This window comes from Canis lupus, chromosome 5 (genome assembly GCF_003254725.2).
Source record: "Canis lupus dingo isolate Sandy chromosome 5, ASM325472v2, whole genome shotgun sequence".
NCBI lineage: Eukaryota > Metazoa > Chordata > Mammalia > Carnivora > Canidae > Canis > Canis lupus.
The window spans coordinates 14,538,090-14,557,560 of record NC_064247.1 but is presented as its reverse complement, the minus strand read 5'-3'; the positions used below and the strand labels follow the sequence as shown (position 1 = coordinate 14,557,560).

Below are 19,471 nucleotides of genomic sequence, written 5' to 3'. Positions count from 1 at the left end.
TGCCGCCCCCTCTCTCAGGGAGGGGACGGGGAGCTGGCGACTCTGGAGCAACACTGACTGGGGCATGCGTGGGGCCAGCTCAACCCTGATCAGAACAGGAGCCTGAAATAACTCAGCTAAAATTACTCATGCCGTGTGCTGACAGCCTCAGAGGCTGTCAGCAGCTCAGAGCCCATGAGGTTGTCAGCTTGAGGGGGTGGGGTGGGGAGAGGCAGGCTGAAGGAGGGCTTTTCTCAGGAATTGCCCTGCTGATCCCACAAGTAAGAGGATCCCTTCTTGCCAGGTATCAGGTCTAACACCACCAGGTAGGGAAGGAAATATACTCAGAAGAGAGACCTGGTTTCCACCTGTAGTTAGAGAGCCACGCTTATTGGCAGCAGGCGGGCATAAGCATCCTTGAACTCTGCCAGTGTTGGCAGTATATATATGGCCCCAAACACAAAATTTAAATCTTACCTTTCTGACAGTCTAAACCCTGATGTTCCAGTAAGAGGACCACAACAGAGATAATCCCCTGGACAAAGACCTTATCAGCATTTTCAGGCAGACCTGGAGGACTCCCCAGGGGCCCAACAAAAGCACTGCAGTCTCCGAGCTGCCCATTCAGAACCAAAAGTTAAAGCCTGACCACAGGCTACCCGCTCTCCCCTCCCCCAAGGTCCGATCTTACTCCTTTATTTTTGGCAGTGCTGGTTAGTTCTTACCCCTGTGCCTCAGATAACATCTGTCTAAAGGGGCTGGAGAAGCAAAGCCTGGCGATCATGTCAATGCCCACCCAAGTGGGCCTTCCACTGAGACAGTAGTCACTCAGCACTATTGGGGGCGGCGCAGTGGAAAACTGGATGCATCTCTGTACCGAGGCACTTTGGTGGTGTTGACACGTCTAACTCTGACCCAGCAGAGTGAGGGTCGGGAACAACACGTCATCCCCTGTGGTTACTATTCTTGAGGTTCTGACTCTACTCTGGGCCTGGCGGGTGGAAAGATGGAGAAGGCTCCTTTAAGGCTTTGCTAGGACCCTCTTTTTTTTTTTTTTTGTAGGGGGTGGAGGTGGCTTGTTCCTTTGTCTAAAATTTCCCAAGTTCAAAATTACTTGCCAATTTCTACGCGCTCTGTAGGGAAGGTGGCTGGATAGGAGGAGTGCAGGGGGGGGCGGGGGGAGTGGAGGGGAGAGCAGGGCTGGTCTAAGCCCAGCCAGATATTCTTCGGCCATGAATAGGAAATCAGGAGCTCCAGGGAAAGTCAGCACTTTCCATTCTACAGAGGAACAAAATGTCCCAGGAGTGACCTTTCTTATGGTGAAAACAATCCTACCTCAGGGCCTGACGGCGAGAGGCTAGAACCAAGAGGTCGGCAGAGACCCCACACAGCGAGCCTCTCAGAGCCTCTCCCCAGGGGAGCAGGAAAGGGCTCCAGCTGCGGTGTGGAGCGCATAGGGAAGGACTCCAGAGGGTCTGGATTAAGAACTTGGTTACAATTAGTCCTCCGCCAACCTAACCTTGACTTAGGGGGCAACCACTGTCCTAAAAAGCAGATGTCACCTCCTCAGTCAGTGCACGGGCAGCATTCACCCTCCGTGGCGGGGCGGGGGGCTCAGGGAGAGCCCGTGCTGGGTTAATGGGGAGGACACACTAGGGGATGTGGGTCACAGAAGCAAGGCTGACTGACGTTTGCGCCTTCACACTCAAGACCCCGGTAAAGGGCTTTCCTGCTTACTTCACCTGTGCCATGAGGGTCAGCCATGAGTCCTGGCCGCAGCCAAGGAGCCTGGTGTGGCCCTGGCACGGGGCAGTGCACGCACTGCCAACTCGGGAGCTGGTGCCTGTTACGTAAGATCTGTCAAGCTCTGGCCCCTTCTCCCTTCCCGAAGGGGGCAGTGCCCAGCCTCTGGCCCCGGCATTACCCTGGGGCGGCTACTTCATTTGAGGGCTCCAGCGCGCACTTAGCAGAACTGGGGAGGGCCGGGCCGGAGAGAGAAGTTGCCCTCTTTCACCTGTGTGCGACTCCTCTGCCCTTCACAGGGTCAAAGGACCCCCGCTACCAACCCTTCGGGGGAGCGCCCTCGGGGCCAGCGAGGAGGGGGCGGCTCTGGCCCGCCAGCTTTTTCTTGCTGGGCTTCTGGCCTTGGGGTCGCAGCCGCGGAGTCCAGCGCGCCGCCGGCTCCCCCACAGCGGGAACCGGTCAAGGTTACGCTTTCCTGCACCTGTCCCGAGAGGTGCCGCGCATTAGGAGCCCACGGGCCACCTGGTGCCGGGGTCACGGAGGGGGGGGGCGGGGGAGGGAGGAGGGGCTGGGACCTCGACAAGGGGAGGGGGCCGCGAGTAAGCCTGAGATCACCTGGGGAGGGGGCATTCCTTGCCGGGAGACCCTGGGAAAGGAGGGGTGGGGGCCGGGAGAATCCATCCCCCGGCCGCCGGGGCGCGCGGCACGGGGCGGGGGGGGGGGGGGGGGCGCGTCCCGGGAGGCGGCGGAAGCCCAGCGCCCCCGGCGTGGGGGTCCCGGGAAGGGGCCCCGCGTACCTTGGCTTTGTTGAGCAGGAGCCCCACGAAGGTGGAGAGCAGCAGGGAGGGGGAGAGCGGGGAGCGCGGCCGCAGCTCCTTGGCGAGGGCGGGAAAGGGGGCGGCTGCGGGCTCCTCGGGCAGGGTCACGGTGTAGGAGGTGCGCATGCTGGGGGGCGGGCGGCGGGCTCGGACCCGGACCCGGACCCGGACCCACGCCTAACGGCGGCACGGGGAGCGCGGGGGCACCGCGCGGGGCCACGGCCCGGACGCCGAGGCCGGTCAGGCCGCCACGGGACACGGCCCGACCGCGCGCTCCTCCGCCCCAACCTCCCCGGCGCGCGCCGCCAACCGCCCCGGCTCCCGGCTCCCCGCTCCCGGCTCCCCGCTCCCCGCTCGCGCGCTCCGGCGGACTGGCGGCCCCGCCGGCGCCTCGGGCCCCGCGACGTCAGCGCCGGGGGCGGGGCCAGACGCCAGCCCCGCCCCCGCAGGCCGCGGCCCCGCCCCCAGCGCCTGCCCGCGGCCCCGCCCGCCCCCGCCCCTCCGCCGCTTGGCCCGGGGCCCCGCCGCCCCCCGCCCGCTGACCGCGCGGGCCGGGACACCGCCGAGGCCCGGCGTCCCCGGGAAGGGGGCGGGACGGGCGGCCGAGCCCCCCGCCGGCCTCGGGGTCCGGACCCAGGAGGACCCCGCTGGACCAGGTCAGCCCCGGTGAGCTTCCCCCCTCCCGGGCGGCTTGCGGGTCCTGACCCCCGGGGGCGGCCGGGCCGTTGGCGAACCCGTTGAAAGTTCCGTGCGCTCCCCCGGGGCAAGATGCACTTGCACGCAAACTTTTTTTGCACGTTGCTCAGGGGGGACTCAGGCCCGCTTGGAGCCCGACACCCACACAGCCGGCGAGGGTCGCGATGGGCCCCCCGGGGTGAGGAGGATGGATTGACGTGGGGTCGGCACTGAGCTCCCCGCTCCGTCCCATCTCACCCCAGTCCCAGTCCGTCCCGCTATCAACAGAGGCAATGCTCCGATGTTATAAGGTACAAGAGGTCACTGTCCCATTTGGCCCCAGGGAAGAACATTTTCTGGCTTCTTCTATCCAGTTACCCAACTCCAGCTCTCAGAGAATCTCAAATTTTGATTTGTTTTGGGAGGTGGGGAGAAAGTACCACGGCGGTGGGGAAGCAGATGCTCAGCTGGGGTGGGGGCGAGTGTACTGCTCTGACCCTGAGGGCGGCAATGCTTGAAGAGCAGAGGTCTTCCCATTTTGTTTTGGATGCTCCACCCCCCCTCACCTATGGGGACCCACACAGAATCTGCCTAGAGAAAGTATCTTGTTTGGATCCTGCTGGCTATTTTTAGCTAGTATTTTTAGCATTTAAAAATACTCTGAGAAGCAGCAGCGTGTGCTGTTACTCATCTGTGGCCTCCTTCTGTTCCTCTCCGCGTGCTCATCCCCACATGTACACGCGCACTGCACACACGACCACAGCCACATGGGGGGATGTATCCAGGACACATGTATGGAGGGGATGAAGCTACTTGATGGTAAGCGAGGGGGGGCACAGAATGAGGTTGGTGAGCTCCCCAGTCACTGTCTTCCCTCAGTGACCAAATCCTGGACACATTGCTACAGCCTTTTCCTCCCTGCTTCCCTCTTTCCAGGCACACTCTTTCGAGCCAGTCCTACAGTGTCTGCAGGAATGCGTGCATTTAATGACGCCACACCTCTGCCCCCAAACACCTGGAGCACCTGACTCTTGCATCCAGTCCAGAAGCTGAGGTAGTTCTGTCGGTGAGGCTGTCTGTCCACAGACTCCTTCCATTGTCACCACCATGGCTCTTCTCTGATCCCTGCTGCTAACCAACCTGCTCTTATTTCTCTGCTTCAGCACTTGCCATCTCTCACTTAAAAGACAAAACTGCCACTGATTAAGTACTTACTAAATGCCAGGCACTGGCTAAGTACTTTATATACATTATCCCAGTGAACTTGCATAATTAACACAATGATGGAGGAGCTATTATCTCTATTTTCCAGATGAAGGACCTTAAGTCCTGAGAGGTCAGATGACTTGCCAGAACCACAAAGCTAATAAATGACAGTGTGGGGCTTTGAACCCCAACCTGTCTTATGGCAAAACCCATGCTTTTAACAATTACCAGGAGATTCTGGAATCCCCTTTCCTGCTCCCTGCCATTACTGGCTTACGAATTCTGCTCAAACCTTGAGTTTTCCACCAAGCCCTCTCTAAAGAACTCCATCCAGCTCGAAACACCCCATTACTGCATACCCCTTGTCTGCTGGCATTCAGGTTACACTGTACTAATTTATCTTAATATGTTTATTTTTGTTTTATAAGTGTCTTTAAGTCTTCTGTAAAGGGTTTTAGATCATGTGTTGATTATGCCATCACACTGAAACCTCCTCAGGGTCAGGGCTGTGGATTCTCTTAGTGGGTGCTTCATAAATGGTGTTGATCTCATCTCTAAGTGGGGGCCAGACCAGGCTCTGTGGGGTATTCTGGAAGTCCCACTGAGCCTCACAGGGTGGGGTGAGTCTGGATTTGCATGTTGAGTAAGCACTGTCTTGACAGGTGCTCACCTATGGGAGCATTGTGCCTTTTGTTCCATGACTTAAGCCAGCGATAGGAGTACTCCCACCCCAGGACATCCTGGCATTCTGCTAGCACACTCACTCCCTCTTTCCTGGAATGTAGAAGGTTAGGGACATTGCTGGGAGCAGGGGGGTCTAGATGAGGAAAGCTACTTGCATGGGAGCTCTTTGAGAAGCCTGGGGTACATGGAAAGAATTCACATAGGGTCTGGTCTTGTCAAGCAGGTCTGACTGCTGCAGGACACAACCAGCAAGGAACCATGGCTCATTTCTCAATTGGCCAACCCCCCACGACACCCTTTCTCCTCGGTGCCATTTCGCGAAGTGGGACGGGTAAAGGATGCATGTAGTCTTCTGGGATCTGAACCTGGCTCCGGTTCTGTGACTCTTTGCCTCAAATGTGCTGAGCTAATCTGAACGGGGCTCATTCCTCCAGCCTGAGACTGCCATTTCTCAGAGCCTGTGCTTGGCCTGTCTTCCCTGTGGTTAAGAAAGTTTCTTCACCTCAAATCCTTTTTGGCACGGATGGAGTATAAATAAATTAGAGTCAGGGTTAGCTCTGTGAGGGTAGTACTGAGAGTATCCTGCTTCCTCAGATCTCACTGATGGCTTGGTTCACGGTTTTGAAACACTGTTCAGACCCAGGCAAATGCTTCCCTGCGAAGCATGTACCTGTAATGACCACCACAAGTGGATAGACTGGTGGCTCCATTGCCTGATTGAACTGTTAGGGGTGCAGAGTTCTTGTTGGGGGTTGGGCTCCCAGCCCACAAGTGCTCCAGGGGATAGAGGGCCCTTTGCTTCCCTGCATCTCTAGTTCCCATCCCAGGAGGCCAAAAGCTCTGTACTCCTTTGAGCCCTAGGGCAGTCTGGCCTAAACCAGCTGGATTCCAGAGGCCCACACACTTCCCTCCCTTGCTTATATTTCTGTGCAGGTGCCAGTTTTACCTATCCATTGAGGTGAGAGGGTGTAGGGGGCCATGTGTGACGCTCTGGGCCTTGAACAGGATGTTCATTTCTGTACCTGCTGGTCAGTGGAGCGGCTCCCCCACGGGCAAGGAACATTTTGCCAGGCTCCGATTAACTTTTCCCTTGCTGAGCCCCATTCCAGCACCACATTAATTCATGAAGACATCCTGGAGCGGGGTGGAGGAGGAGGCAGGGAGGCTGATGCCGGGCGCTGATTAAGAAATTGAGCCTGGGTAAGGTAGCACTGGGGCCACCAGCCAGGTCACAGCCCATAGCTGGTCTTCAAGGGATGGAGACTATCAATATCTTGCTGACTCTGAACACAAACCCAAAGCGTTTGTCCTTTCTCAGCAGCTAGTACTCCTCCTGGCCCTGGGACCCTCTCCCTAAGGTCTCCCGTGAGCGTGAGAGTGTGTGACCTTCCCATGCTGTCCACAGAGATTCAAGCCCTCAGGAAGTGGGTGAGGGCAGCCCTGGGGTCTCAGGCTGCTAAGCTGGATAAACAAGACGGGGGTGGGGGGGTGGGGGGGGATGCACTTCAGCGTGGCTGAGTAAACAGAGAGAGAAGGCAGGGAAGGAGAGAGGTGGGTCACACTTCTCTGCTCCTCACCCAGGACCCTCAGGGCAGTTCTTGCCGCCTTTATCTTGTTCTCTTTGGAGTAACCCCTGCTCACTGCTTGGCAGCAGTCAAGTTCAAAGTCCCACCCAAGAGTGAAATCACATGACCTCCGCTTACATAATCTCCCTGTCACTTAACAGCTGGGAACCCAAGGCTTCTGGAGATGAGTCAGCAGCCCCTTGGCAAATAGGACCCAGGTACTCTAGGTTCCCAGACCTTTTGCTCCTAGCAATAGGTTTCAGAGCAGAGGGCAAGGGTCTAGAAGAGGCCACGTGGGGAGAATAGGCCGGCAGGCTCTGAGCCTCACTCCCTGGCTCTGCATCTGAGCAGCAGGTACTTTGCCTGATGACTGTGCCCTGGAGGGCCCTGTGCCAACCCCAGCGTTTCTTGGGGAGAGCAGAGGGTAGCCGGGGCAGGGCAGGGCGGGGCCAGGTGAGGGCAGGGCTGAGGCGGGTGGGCAGAATGCCAGGGCTGGGGAGGGAGCAGTTGGAGGGGTGGAGCGGGGGAGGATTAGGCTGGATTGTAGGGGTTAAAGCGCAGCCCTGGCAGGGCTCAGTGGGAACAGCTTGTCCTTCCATAGGCCCAGGGAACAAGAGAGGTGGGGCCAAGGGGGGCCATAACTGGGTTGGGCGTTTGGGCTCCTGTTTTCTGCAGGGCCAACCCACCTGGCCTGGCTTGAGTTCCCACAGGCAATGAGTGGGGGTGGTAGTGAAAGCTTTTTTTTTTTTTTGCCATTTCTGAACCATCAGTCCCTCCCCTCCAATCTGTCTGCATTTTAAACAGAAGGCGGAGCCTGGGGCACCCTCATTATCCTAGGCTGAGAGGCACCTCCATGGGCTGGTGTTTTGTTGGTGCTTATGCAAGCATGGGGAGGGGGTCAGAATTCATGTCCACCCACCACCACCAGTCCTTTACTTGTGCTTAGCTGAGTCTGTAATATCCCAAGTTCATGTTGACTGTTACTACGAATGAGGGGAATGAGCCTGGTTAGAACTGTTCTACTCCCTGGTTGGGGACCTGCTTTTGACTCCCCATTATGTATGTCAGATGTAGTTTAAGTCAGCCACCCGGAGAGCCCTTGGGGCCACGGCCACCCCAGGCGACCTTGGGTGGGAGTCAGGTCACGCTGGGCCTGGCCACGTGATACAAGGGTGGTCACCTCCCCGTTCCACTCAGCTGCCAAATGCCCCTTTTCTATCTCCTTTTCTACCTACTCTTCCATTGCATTTTGTAGGTTTCAGATTCCTTGACATCCACTGTTTGCTTTGAGCCTCATGACAGCCTGTGAGGTGGGCAGGGCAGGTATGACCCATCCCTTTTATGGATGAGGAAACAGACCTCAGATGAGAGGTGTCTAAGGTTAAAGAGGCAAACTGTTCGTTCCAGCCTCAGGTGACCTCTCCCTTTCCCACCACCTATGACACTTACCAACACCCTGGGCTGCCTTTTATTGCAACTATCATAAGAACTTATTTCCTCCAGCAGAAATCTCTCTTGCCTCCCAAAAGTGCCTAGAAGGGTACAAGGAGGACTGCCATTTATTGAGCACCTACTATGTGCCGTACAACCTTTGATTCCTCATGATAATCTACAGAGTGGGAGCTACGAACACTGGTTACATAGAGGGAATAGGTTCAGAAGTTAAGGAGCTTCTCTGAGGTTGCACTGCTAGTAAGCGGAATACCGTGAATGAATGCATGAGAAGCTCAGATCCCCCAAACGGAGATCTGAAAAGATGCTGGACCCACTTTTAGAAAGATGTGGTCCAGGTCCCTTGAGCAGGGCTATTCTCTCCTCAGGAGATGGAGCTGGCAGCAGGATGTAAGGCTGAGAGCAGTGAGGAGAGAGGGTGAGGCTAATTCAGGGTGTTACATCACAGACCCATGGGGGCCTTTTCCCACTGGTAGTGTCTTCTTGAGTGTGAGCTCAAGGTGAGACACTAGCTCCATCGTAGAGTGTTACTGGCTACTTAAGTGTGCTGCGAGCTGTTTCTGGATGGGAAGGAGGGGTGTTAGGGTGGCTGAGTTTGCCCAAGGGCAGTCTGCTACCCCTCCAAGGTCCTCTTTCAAAACTCTCCTCATCTGGTCCTGGAGGTGGAGGAGGGGCTCAGGTGTCCCCTGTGAGAGGGTAGAGGGCAACAGACCCCAGGGAGGGAGGCTTGAAATAGGCCTGTGTAGGAAGGAGGCAGAGTCCCAGTGGAGTTTGACTCCCCCCATAAAGGAGGAGACCTTGCTTTCATGATTGGGGCTGAGGGTGGGTCTGCAGTTTCATCTGTGGAGAGGAGGTTTTCAAACTTCAGCATCCTTAAAGGTTACCCGAAGAGCTTATTAAAAGGGCAGATTCCCAGGCGTATCCCTAGAGAGTTTGATTCAGGGGATCTGGGTGGGGCCCAGGGCCCTGAATTATTAAGCCTCACAGGTGATTCCTGCAGACTTCACTCTGAGGAACACTGTGTACCCTAAAGAATCTTTCTCTTCTGAGCAAAGGGAGGGAGCCTCCCAGAGGCCTTTAGAGCCCATCCACTGAGAGCTGCTTTCTGATTGCCCCTGAGATGAGCCACACCAGACACGTCCAAGTGAATCATGCTCTAGTCTAACCACACGTCCCTCTGGTAGCACCTATTTCTTCCAAGGCCAGCCTCTGTTGTCCCCTACTCCTCTTCCACATTAGCCCTTCAACATAGCCAGCCTTGTCTTGTCAGGTTCTGAATGTTCTGGGAGGCACCAACTTTTGTGTCTCCCTTGGCGCTTCACAGACAGCCCAGCAAGGCCAACACTCTCTAAGTAATGTTATCAAAGTTGTCCTCTCAAGACCTTTAGTTATGGCAGGCTTAAAGGTCTATGACCCAAAGCCCTGTGCCAATCTTGCACACCTGCTCCATTTGTCCGGATGAGCCTACTAAGCAGCATTTATTTCTTGCTGTGGCACAGCTATTATTTCCAAAAGGCACCTGTCCTAGAAGTAGGGGACTGGTACATAAGGTAATGAAGGAAACATAACACCCAGCTCTTCCTGCCCATTGGCTTGTCTATCCACTCACCTACCCACCCATCCATCCACCCATCCATCCATCCATTCATTCATCTGCCCACTCACCCATCCACCCATGTACCCATCCATGCAATCAGCAGATTAGTGGAACTCTCTCAGCGCTAGGCACATGGGGAGGCATCTAGAGATATGATTTCTTTCTCATCCTCTGAGAGCTTGCCACTCTATGTGTACACCAATAACTAAAGAAAAAGCAGGATGTAGTCAGTACCCCAGGGAGGTGTGTTCACAGATTAGATGCAAGCCAGCTCTTACTGTCTCTGGCAGAGCTCTTCCTTTCTTCTAGTTCAGGCAGGACCGGAATATAGAGGTATGGGATTGTCTAAAGCCCTAGACAAAAATTTCTCCAGCATCTTCTCCAAAGACACATGATAAGCACTGCTGTCCATACACCCTGGTCCCCCCTCCTTCTGATGTCTTATGCCCTGATGTTAAACCAGGTGCTCAGGCTGGGAAGTAAAAACTTGAGCAGGAGGAGAGATGCAACCAGAGCAGGGAGGTTTCTCTTACCACAGGGAACACGGGTGGTTTGGGGACCTCAGCATTCAGTTCAGGATGGTGTGAGGCCTGCAGGAGACCCTGGTATGTTGGGTGGCAAAGTGGAGGGTGAGGACTGCAGTGTATGTGGGGGTAGCTGAACATTTCCGAGAGCACTGCTGGATCGTTGTCGGGTGCATGGGTCCTGAAATGGGTTTCCTAGGGAGAGTGGGAAAGCCCCTGAGCAAGAGTACCAGACATGCTGAGATGACTTCTCTGGCTGGGGCCGTAGGATTTGGAAAGGAAACCTCCGGCTTGGATCAGATGGGGAGTTCTCCCCTCATCCTGGGTGTTCTACATCATTTGCTGCCTCCCCAGTCCATCACCGGGTCCCCAAGGGGCAAACTCACCATGGTGTCTCGCCCTGGGGAGCTGGAGAGGCTAGACCCAGGGGCCTGGCCCTTGCTTTTCTCCCATAGAGTGTAACGGCCGCTGGGTCGGTAGGTGGGGCTGAGGACTTCAGGGACTCTTGTGGGAGGCACCTGGGTGGGCAACTGAGGCGCACTGCCCTTTCGACCATAGTTCTCCAGGTAGTCGGTCAGGTACTCGGAGCGGCTGGCTGCCTGGTAGAGGCCCTGCAGGGCACACAGCTCCTTGCGCGTGCGGGCCAGCATGGGGCTGCGGCCCAGGTTCCCAGGATCTATCCGGTAGCTATCTGAGGTCCGGAGGCTGGAGAAATCCCGAGCCAGGTCTGATTGACTGTTCGACCTCCTTTGGGTCAGGGTTACACCCTGGTCGCGGGCAGTCACAGGCAGGTAGCTGAGGGAGCTGTTGGTCACTCCATAAGGGAATCCACTGCCCCCGCTGAGTCCACTCCCTGAAGGCCGTTCAGTGCCCCGAGTCTGGCTCTCGGCCCGCTTACCACCCCCAAGGATATCGGCTCTCAGCAGGGGGCGGCCCCTGTCATAGTCCAGGAGGGAGGAGGGGCCATAGGTCCGGGGCCGGGTGAGGAAGCTGGTTGGGGGGCCTGGCTTAAAACCAAGCTTCTCCTTCTCCAGGAAGGAGGCAGCCAGGTTGGCTCCATAGGAAGAGGGAGTGTAGGTGCCATAGCCCGATTTGGCATAAGGGGCATCTGTGTAGCGGGTCGATTCCGTGTAGCGCTTCAGGGTGGAGGAGAGCTGGGACATCCTTCAGGGTGGCACTCAGTGGGGACTGGGAGCCTCATGGGCTGAAAGACAAGGAAAGCAGTTGTCAGAGGACCCTGCCTGGTTTCAGGCTCCCCCATACCTGCTCTTCATCCCCAGCTCGATGTTCAGCTCGTAGTTCTCAGCCAGAGACAACACCGTCCATTTCCTCAAGAGGTGGGCCCACCACTAAGAAACACACCCATGCCTGTGTATACGTGCACACGTATACAGGCTTATGCACAGGTTTGCACGTTACCTGTGCATTCACACCTGAGTGAGAGCATCAGACATGAGGTGGCTTTTATAAACCACACAGGGCCATTGCTGTCAGCACACCCTGGCTGCTCTGAGGGCTCCCTTGCAAAGACCCAGTTCTGAGGGTGGGACTGCCCTACCCTCAGCCGCCCTCCAGTGACCCATGGTATTCCAACCCAGATCTCATCTGCTTCCTCTCTTCAGCTACCGCCCTCAACTCCTGGGTTGAAAATACTGGACATTTTAAGAAGTATTAATTCTTCCTGCTTAAAGGAGAGGCAGGATTCTTTTTGGAATCATACATTGTCTGAGCTGGAATGGCCCGACGATCATTTGGTCATAGATCCCTGGTGAGCAAAAGGAGGGTCATGAGAGGCTAGGGGAGGAGGTGGTGAGTGAGCATGTGGCAGAAAGTGGACTTGACCTCAGTGTCCAGATCCAATCCCACAATTCTTCCCTGGACATGGTCACCTGCTGTGGTGGGGCATCCTCATGTGGCAGAAATTACCCTCTTCATGGATCTAACTCATATGCTGTTTTTCTCTTTAAAGATTTTATTTATTCATCAGAGACAGAGAGAGAGAGAGAGAGAGAGAGAGAGAGGGGCAGAGACACAGGCAGAGGGAGAAGCAGACTCCATGCAGGGAGCCCGATGTGGGACTCGATCCCGTGACTCTGGGACCACGTCCTGAGCCAAAGGCAGATACTTAACCGCTGAGCCACCCAGGCATCCCTAACTCGTGTTTTAAGTGGAGTTGGGGTCCTGTGGACTTCCAGGGGTTCCTCTCTGCAACAGCCAACCAGCTGATGCTGATGACTTGGGCAAAGGGGGCCCCCTAGAGGCTAAGATCCTTCAGTACAGGCGGTACTCCCTGTCTCCACACCCCGCAAGTGGGGCTGGGGTGGATCTGGTGAAGGCACACAGAAATCTCTGAACTGAGGAGTTGTAAGGATCCTAAAGAATCATCTGTTTTAACCTCTCTGTGGTACAGATGGGAACAGCGACACTGATTTGCCCAAGGTCACAACTAGCAGAGCCAAGACTGGAATCCAGGTCTTCCAGGTTTCTAGCCCAGTACTCTTCCTACTGGACCTTGTTTCACCCCTCCCCATCCAGTTTAGGCTCACTTGAGGACTACCAGAGTCCCTCCATCACCCTACGTGCACAGGCTTCATCTGGAATGGAGCTGATGAGGTATGAGGGGCAAAGATGCTATGGAGAAGAGGAACTTGGGGGAGCTCGGGGGGAGGGGGCTCCTGGGAAGGGTAGGCAGAGCCTTCCAGGAACCTCAGAGTAGTGGTACAGGGCTGGTTTTGACTTGTCTCGTGACTGACTAGCTAGGTGATTTTGCACTAGTCATTCAGCCCCTCCGAGCCCCAATCTCCTCACCTGTACAATGCGTATAATCATCATCATTATGGTCCCTACCTCACAGGGTTGTTGCGAGGAATAAATGAGATAATAACACGTGGAAGCCCTCAACTATGACAGTGGTTATTATCTCTTCCCCCAACCCCCGCCAGGCTCTGGGCCCCTCCTTCGTAGGCCTATAATAATGTCAGGGCTGGCCGTCTCCCGGCCTGGCCGGCTTCTGACCTCAGCCCTGGGCGCCAGGCTTCCCTTGCGTCGCTCAGTGAGATGTGCGGGTGAGCGGGCAGTGGGCAGAACCCAGCCGTGCTGCAGACACTGGCTCGGGCAGCCCACAGCCTGCCCTAGTCTGGCGGCCCAGCACGTTTGGGCAGAGAGGAGCTGGTGCCAAGCCCTGGATGCTGATGGCTTGGCAGAGTGCCCTAGAAACTCAGTCCGTGCAGGGCGTGGGATAGGTGCAGGGGGCGGGAGATCACCAGGTGGCAACCTCCATATGGGTCCTAGAACAGAACTTCTAGAGCCTGCCAGAGACTGGCAGCAGTTTTCAGTCTGGGCTGCCTCCAAAAGGCCAGGTCCACATTTACTGTACGCTTTTCCCACCTGTCCTGGGGGACCTCCGTCTTTGCGTACACACCCTTGCCCACTGCGCTGCCACCTCCAGCACAGCTCCCACTCCTTTCTAGGAAAAAGGTAACTGGAGGGGGATCTTGTGCAGGGTTAGAGGGGAACCATAGCTCTCCTTCCATCTGCTCAGCTTTCTGGGATACAGAGGAGAGCGTGAAGGCTGAGGGAGGCCGGGGGAGACACAGACGGAGGCACCAGGGTGGGGGCGTGGGACGAGTCCTGCTCTATTTCACTTTGGAGAAACTCCATCAATAATTCAAAGTCACAGAGACTCCAGGTCTCAGGAACTGGGCTCTGGGACACCAGGCAGCCAATCAGATATGACCTCCCCCCTCACTCTCCCCCCCAGGGCATGAGCTCATGCCTCCTCCCATGGCTCTCACTCCCCCTCCTCCACACTAAGACTCCCAGGGAACTGGTATTCTGCAGGCAGTGCCCCAAACTCGTGACCTCTCCTGGCCCTGCTAGTGACGCAGAAGTGCTGGGGCTGAACAAGTTACAAGGGACAGGGACAGACAGCCCCAGGAAGGCCTGCAAGTATTCCTTGGGAAGGGTTGCGGCTAGAGGTAGAGTCCCACCTTCTGGCCCACAGAATCCCAGGAGGGCTCTCCTGTGCACTCCAATCTGGCAGGCAAGTGGCAGACCTCCGCTTTGCCACAGCAGCCCCGGCGGGTCATGCCATCACTAACAGCTCCCTCGAAGCTGCCTTTCACTGGGGAGAGGGTCTCCACTGGGGCTGAGGCCTGGAGCATGCCTATCCCCTCCCCCTAGCCCCTAGTTTCACTCTTGAGAAAAGTGTCAACACCTTCCAGGTGAACGGACAGCTGGGGTTGGTGCCCCTTGGCATTACCTGGCACGGCTGTCCCTGGAGACTGCAGAGCACACCACGGGTGGGAGAGCAGGCTGGGCCCTGGCTGTAGCCTTGCTGCGCAAGACAGGGACAGGACGGGCACTCACATGGCTTTGAGTCTCCTCGTTGCCACAGGAACAGGCCTGGACTGAATGGCCCTTTCATGGGGCAGTGGGAGGCGAGCCGATTGGCTGGGATCCCCCGTCTCCCTCTCTGCCGGGCGTGGGGCCCCTGATGCCCGTCTCCTTTCGCTGTTTACCCAGAGCTGGCAAGTATAGGCATGTGGCTCTAGGCAACTCCTCCCCAGGTGCCCGCCACCTCGGACAGCGGGGGCACTCCACCTGCCAAGCTCCTCCTCCATGTCATCCTCACAGGGGCACCTCCACTCTTCCCTGTTCTGCCAAAGCTCTCCCTCTCTTTTCTCAGTTTCCCCGTCTTGGGAGGTGCAACTGCATTCTGTGCACAGAGCCCTCTGCTTCCGGAAAGGACATGTGAGCCCAGCGACCATGATCCCACCAAAAGGCACTGAACACCTCTGGACCAGGCACCGTCATCCTGAGCGCATCACAAGCAGCTTCTCCTGGGTCATGCAGCCTCCCCAGAGCACTGGGCTGGCCCTCACCTGGCCCTCATCGCTCGCCTGCTGCTCTTGCAAGTGCACTTCCTGCTCAGCGTCCCCAGAGCCTCCGTGCAGTTTTAGGTTTTGATTCTTTTGGAGAAAGAATTTAAACTCACAAGCCTCATATGAAGGCTTCACGTAAATCATGATTTACATTAAATCAAAGTTAGTATTTTTATTGAAAATTCAACAACCAGACAAGGAATTAAATCATGAAACTTTTCAGTGAAGCAGTTAGCATTCCTACTTCTGAAGTAACTGCATAAAGACTTCTGGGACACCACGTATTAATGTGCTAATCCTCACGATGGCCCCCAGCGGTGGGTGGCATCGTTATGCCCACTTGCTGATGAGGAAACCAGCGTTGGTGGAAGTGACGTGGATCCCTCAAGGTCATGCCGCAAGCAGTGGCAGCACTGGGCTGGCACCTGTGCTCTGTCCCCTAACAGCCACCCTGAAGCCACCGCCCCCACTTGGCACTTCTCTCACCTCCCCCACCCCCTGCGCTGGCACAGGGTAGGACCTGTGGCATGGGGTCCAGGCAACGCAGGCATCCACTGTCTAGGCAACAGCATGGCAGGTACAGACTCCTACAGGAGGCTGCCCTTTGAGTTTCCACTGCAGGCAAATGAAAGCGAAGCCAAGTGCAACCTGAGCGCCAGGACAATTCTGATCGGCCAAGAGATGGTCCAGGAGGCCTCCATTTCACCCGCAGTGCCAAGCTCCTGAGTGTCCCCTGGTACTGGCATTTAGTCCCAGCCAGGGCCCTTGGCCCAAGGCCTGGTTATGGACATGCCCCTCAGCCTCCTACCCTTGCTGCAGCTTGGCCCACTCCCCAAAGTACCCAGGCTAGATGAGTCAGGGGTTAAAATGAGCCCTGTGTCCCTGGGGCAGCCAACCCCCATGCGTCAGCCACTGTCATTTCCTGTTGCTCACGTGAAGTGCTCCCTAACCTGCCCAGCCAGGGGAGGGACTTGCTCCCCAGGAATCCCAGGCACTCCTGGCCCCCAGGGTAGGGGATGGGTAGTGCCCCACATCCCAGCAGCCTTCATGGCCCCTCTCTGCCCAGATCCACTCTGCTTTCTAGGGTGGAGGTATGCCAGCTTCTGTGGCCTTGCCTCTCCCTGAATAGAAAGCCCCTAGCTTGGTTTCAGGGGTAGGCCTCAATAGAGTTCAGTCCTTCCCTCCTAGGGACCAGGTGTCCAGGACAGGTGAGTGGGGAGTCCCAGCCAGTCCTGCCAGGTGCTTGTGACCTCAGAGCTTTCCAAAGCTACTTGCTAACACCATTGGAATGAGGCACTGCTGATGTGCTGACCTTGAAAGGTAAAGAGGGCTGAGAGAGGGGTCCTATCTCCCTTCATTTACACTCTGACTCCCACTCTTATCTGTTTGGGCACTATCTGGGCATAAGCATCAACTCCTAGGTTGTGGGATGTCCTGGCTGTGGCAGATGCAGGTTGGGTGGAGGGCCCAGGTGGGGGCTCTGTGTATACCCTCAGTCCCCAGCGGCTCTAGTCTGCCCAGCCTGTCACTAGTAGCTCTCCTCTCTCAGCGCCTTGTGCCTTGTGCCGAGCTAGCCACCCACCAGTTGAGTGCCTAATCCTCTTACATGCCTTGGCAGGGGGTCGTTCAAGGGAATTTGGATCCATCTCTTTCTTGCTCCCAATAGTTGCCCAAGGGCTGGGAGAGGAGTGAAGGGATGAGAGAGATTGGAGATGAGGGCAAGGGTCCTAACTGGTGGAGAAGGGAGTAGGCCCAGGGTACTATCTCTATAGCATGCCTTTTGATTTGAGGCTGGGGGGTGGGGGATGAGGGGTAGGCATCTCTACACTTCCAAGAAAAGGCAAAGGAACGGGCCCTGTCGGGAGCTCTCCTGGTGCCCCTTCCACAGGCAGAGTCCCCGTCTCCCTCCCTTTCCTCTTGGGCTTGCCTTTGCCCTGTTCTCCCTGCCTCTGCCTGCCCCCTCTGAGCCTGAGCCTTCCATCTTGCCCCAGGCACCCTCCAGGCCCTGTTGGGCAGCCTCTCACATGCTCCCCCAAACACAAAGGGCTCCCTGGACAGCGGCCCCATGAAGCTCACATACTACACGGGCAGCTACTGACCTGTGTCCGGGGGCACTGGGCAGGATCTGGGGGCTTCTCCTTCCCCAGCAAGGCAGGGAGCGCGGTAGAGAGCCCAGAGGCTGAAGTCTGACTGGGGCTGGGTAATCCGGAGCTCAGGTTACGGACTCCGATATATATAGTATCTTATCTGACCTCACAGAGATGGCTAGCTCAACTCACTTGCATTCCAGGCCAGGGGAGAATTAAAGGGGCAGTGGCCAGCCCTCCCTCGAGGTGTTGCCCCAGTGGGCCACTGCCAGGCAAGGAGATCGTGGGAGGGCTCTTTGGAGGGGGGCATTTTGAAGTGGAACAGAAGAGGGATCCAAGGGGAGACGAATGAAAAGAGGGTAGAGGGATGGGGATGGAATGGAGAGGAAAGGAGAGGAGGAAGCCTCGGTGCTGGTGCAAATCCTCCCTTTTGAGGTAGAGACCTAGAGATCCGGGGTGCACAGGTAGTGACAGGCGGGACCTGCTCTCAGGCATTCGGTTCCAAATTCTTTTATAATGGACTTCTTTCTAGGCCTGGGCTTGTATTCCAGTTCTTTCCCTTTTATTGGCTGAGACAGTGGGCAAGTCATGTAAGCTGTCTGGACCTTAGTGATTTGATCTGTAAAACAGGAGTAAAGAGTATAATAATGCTATATATCTCACCATTGTGAGAATTAAATAATATTTGTAAATTTCCTGGCACATGGTAAAATTTCAATAAATGATAGTAATGATTATGCTGAATACTTCCACTAATTGTTACAATTAATGGGAGTATTTGTAGTTGCACCTGCCACGGAAGCCTTCCTAGGGAGAATAGGGCCTCTGGGCCACCCCTTGGGAGTGCTCAGTTCTAACACTAGACAATAGCCCCGTGGTTTTCTGAGCTGCTCCATGTCCCATAACTGGCAAGGGCCAATGACTCTTGCTATATTCCCAGATGTCCAGCCCATCCAGTGGAGAAGAGCCAGGTCGATTACGGCCCTTTCCCCCTTTGCCTAGAAAAATAAAGCAAGTGCAGCTGCCCCGAGGCTACCAGGAGAAAGCTGCTCTGGGGTGGTTCCACTCTACCTGTCGGAGTGCTCAGGATTCCAAGGCCACAGAGCTGGGCTGGGCAGGCTCACAGGAGGATGGAGCAGGATTCTTTCTTAACCTCTTGGGCCTTGGTGCTCTTGTCTGCTCCCAGTCTGTGTCTCCTGTTTCTCGATGGCTCTCCCTGAGGACTGGGAGTACCCAGGATGGTGCCTCCACCCTGTCTCAGCAGAGGCTACTGACTCAGCTTGGGTCCTGGTGATGCACTTCAGAGGACGCCCTCGTCCCTGGCCCTCATTCCAATCGTCATTCCGACTCCAGTTTGGCACGTATCTACAGTATCAGAGGAGTGGGGGATGCCCCAACCCAGCCTAACCAGCTTTCCTCTCCTCCACTTTGCGGGTTTGGACTCGGGGACCTTCTCATGCCCATGCCTGGGGAGGTGGACATCACCACCATCTCCAGCTCAGCCCCATTCTAAAAGCTGCCAGATGAGGAGGTAGACGTTCACTCGTGGGGGGTGGGGGGGTCCCACCTAGAATGGCTTGGCCAGGGCTTCCCGTGGCTAAGTGTAAGTTACTCGCCCTGGAGCACCGCGTGCCTGCTTCTGGTTTGGGATTGGTGAGAATTTCAAAGATGCCTCTCTCTGGTTTGGGATTGGTGGAAAATCTCCCCCTCCACTTAACTGCTGCCCTCCCCCCACCCCCACCCCTTTGGCAAACTGACCAGAGAGAGCCCGCCGGAGCTTGAACTGGGCGCACACGTGGGGAAGGGGTTGTCAGCGACCAGGCGTCACTCTCAGGCCATACACCACACGGGGCACAGAGCCCCGGACCTGCCCAAGCAGGGTTTCCTTAGAACACAGTGATCAGCACACAGATGGCTCTTCCTGGCACCCCGGGCTGTCAGCTGGCAGCCCCCCCCCAACTGGCGCCCACAGCTGGAGCTCCTCCGCACAGCGGGCGCTCGCCCTACATAGCTGGTGCCCATTCCACCCAGGCTGTCGTTGACACCTCACTTTCTGAGCCTCCGACCGCGCTGACCTCCGCATCCCTCCTCCCCGGTCTCCGACAGGTGGCACATACCTGCCTCTTCTCCGAGGATGGACGAGTGGGGCCGGGCGCAGGCATGGAGCTGCGGGTGAGTCCCGGCTGGTGCTGGCGCGGCGCAGTGAGCAGCGGCTGACGCAGAGGGCTCCCCGGCCTCGCTCCTGCCCGCCTCTCCCC

The 19,471-nt window shown here is 56.6% G+C and overlaps 1 protein-coding gene across 11 annotated transcripts in view; it reads right to left on the bottom strand.

The window, feature by feature from the left end:
- The window catches only part of USP2 (ubiquitin specific peptidase 2), a 25,090-nt gene extending 5,619 nt beyond the window's left edge, over nt 1-19,471 (bottom strand). Inside the window, exons 1-3 of one of the 11 annotated variants that reach the window (XM_025465236.3) lie at nt 19,331-19,471; nt 10,630-11,447; nt 10,253-10,438 (exon numbers count right to left, since the gene is read on the bottom strand). In XM_025465236.3, coding sequence (XP_025321021.1) covers nt 10,253-10,438; nt 10,630-11,406 — 963 coding nt within the window. In that variant the 5' untranslated portion in view covers nt 11,407-11,447; nt 19,331-19,471. Of the gene's footprint in view, nt 1-1,314; nt 1,627-1,721; nt 1,746-2,337; nt 2,368-2,519; nt 2,682-10,252; nt 10,439-10,629; nt 11,448-11,837; nt 11,954-17,225; nt 17,352-18,284; nt 18,425-19,330 lie in introns of those variants that run through there. The other 10 variants (XM_049109873.1, XM_025465237.3, XM_025465238.3 and 7 more) reach the window with 10 other exon arrangements.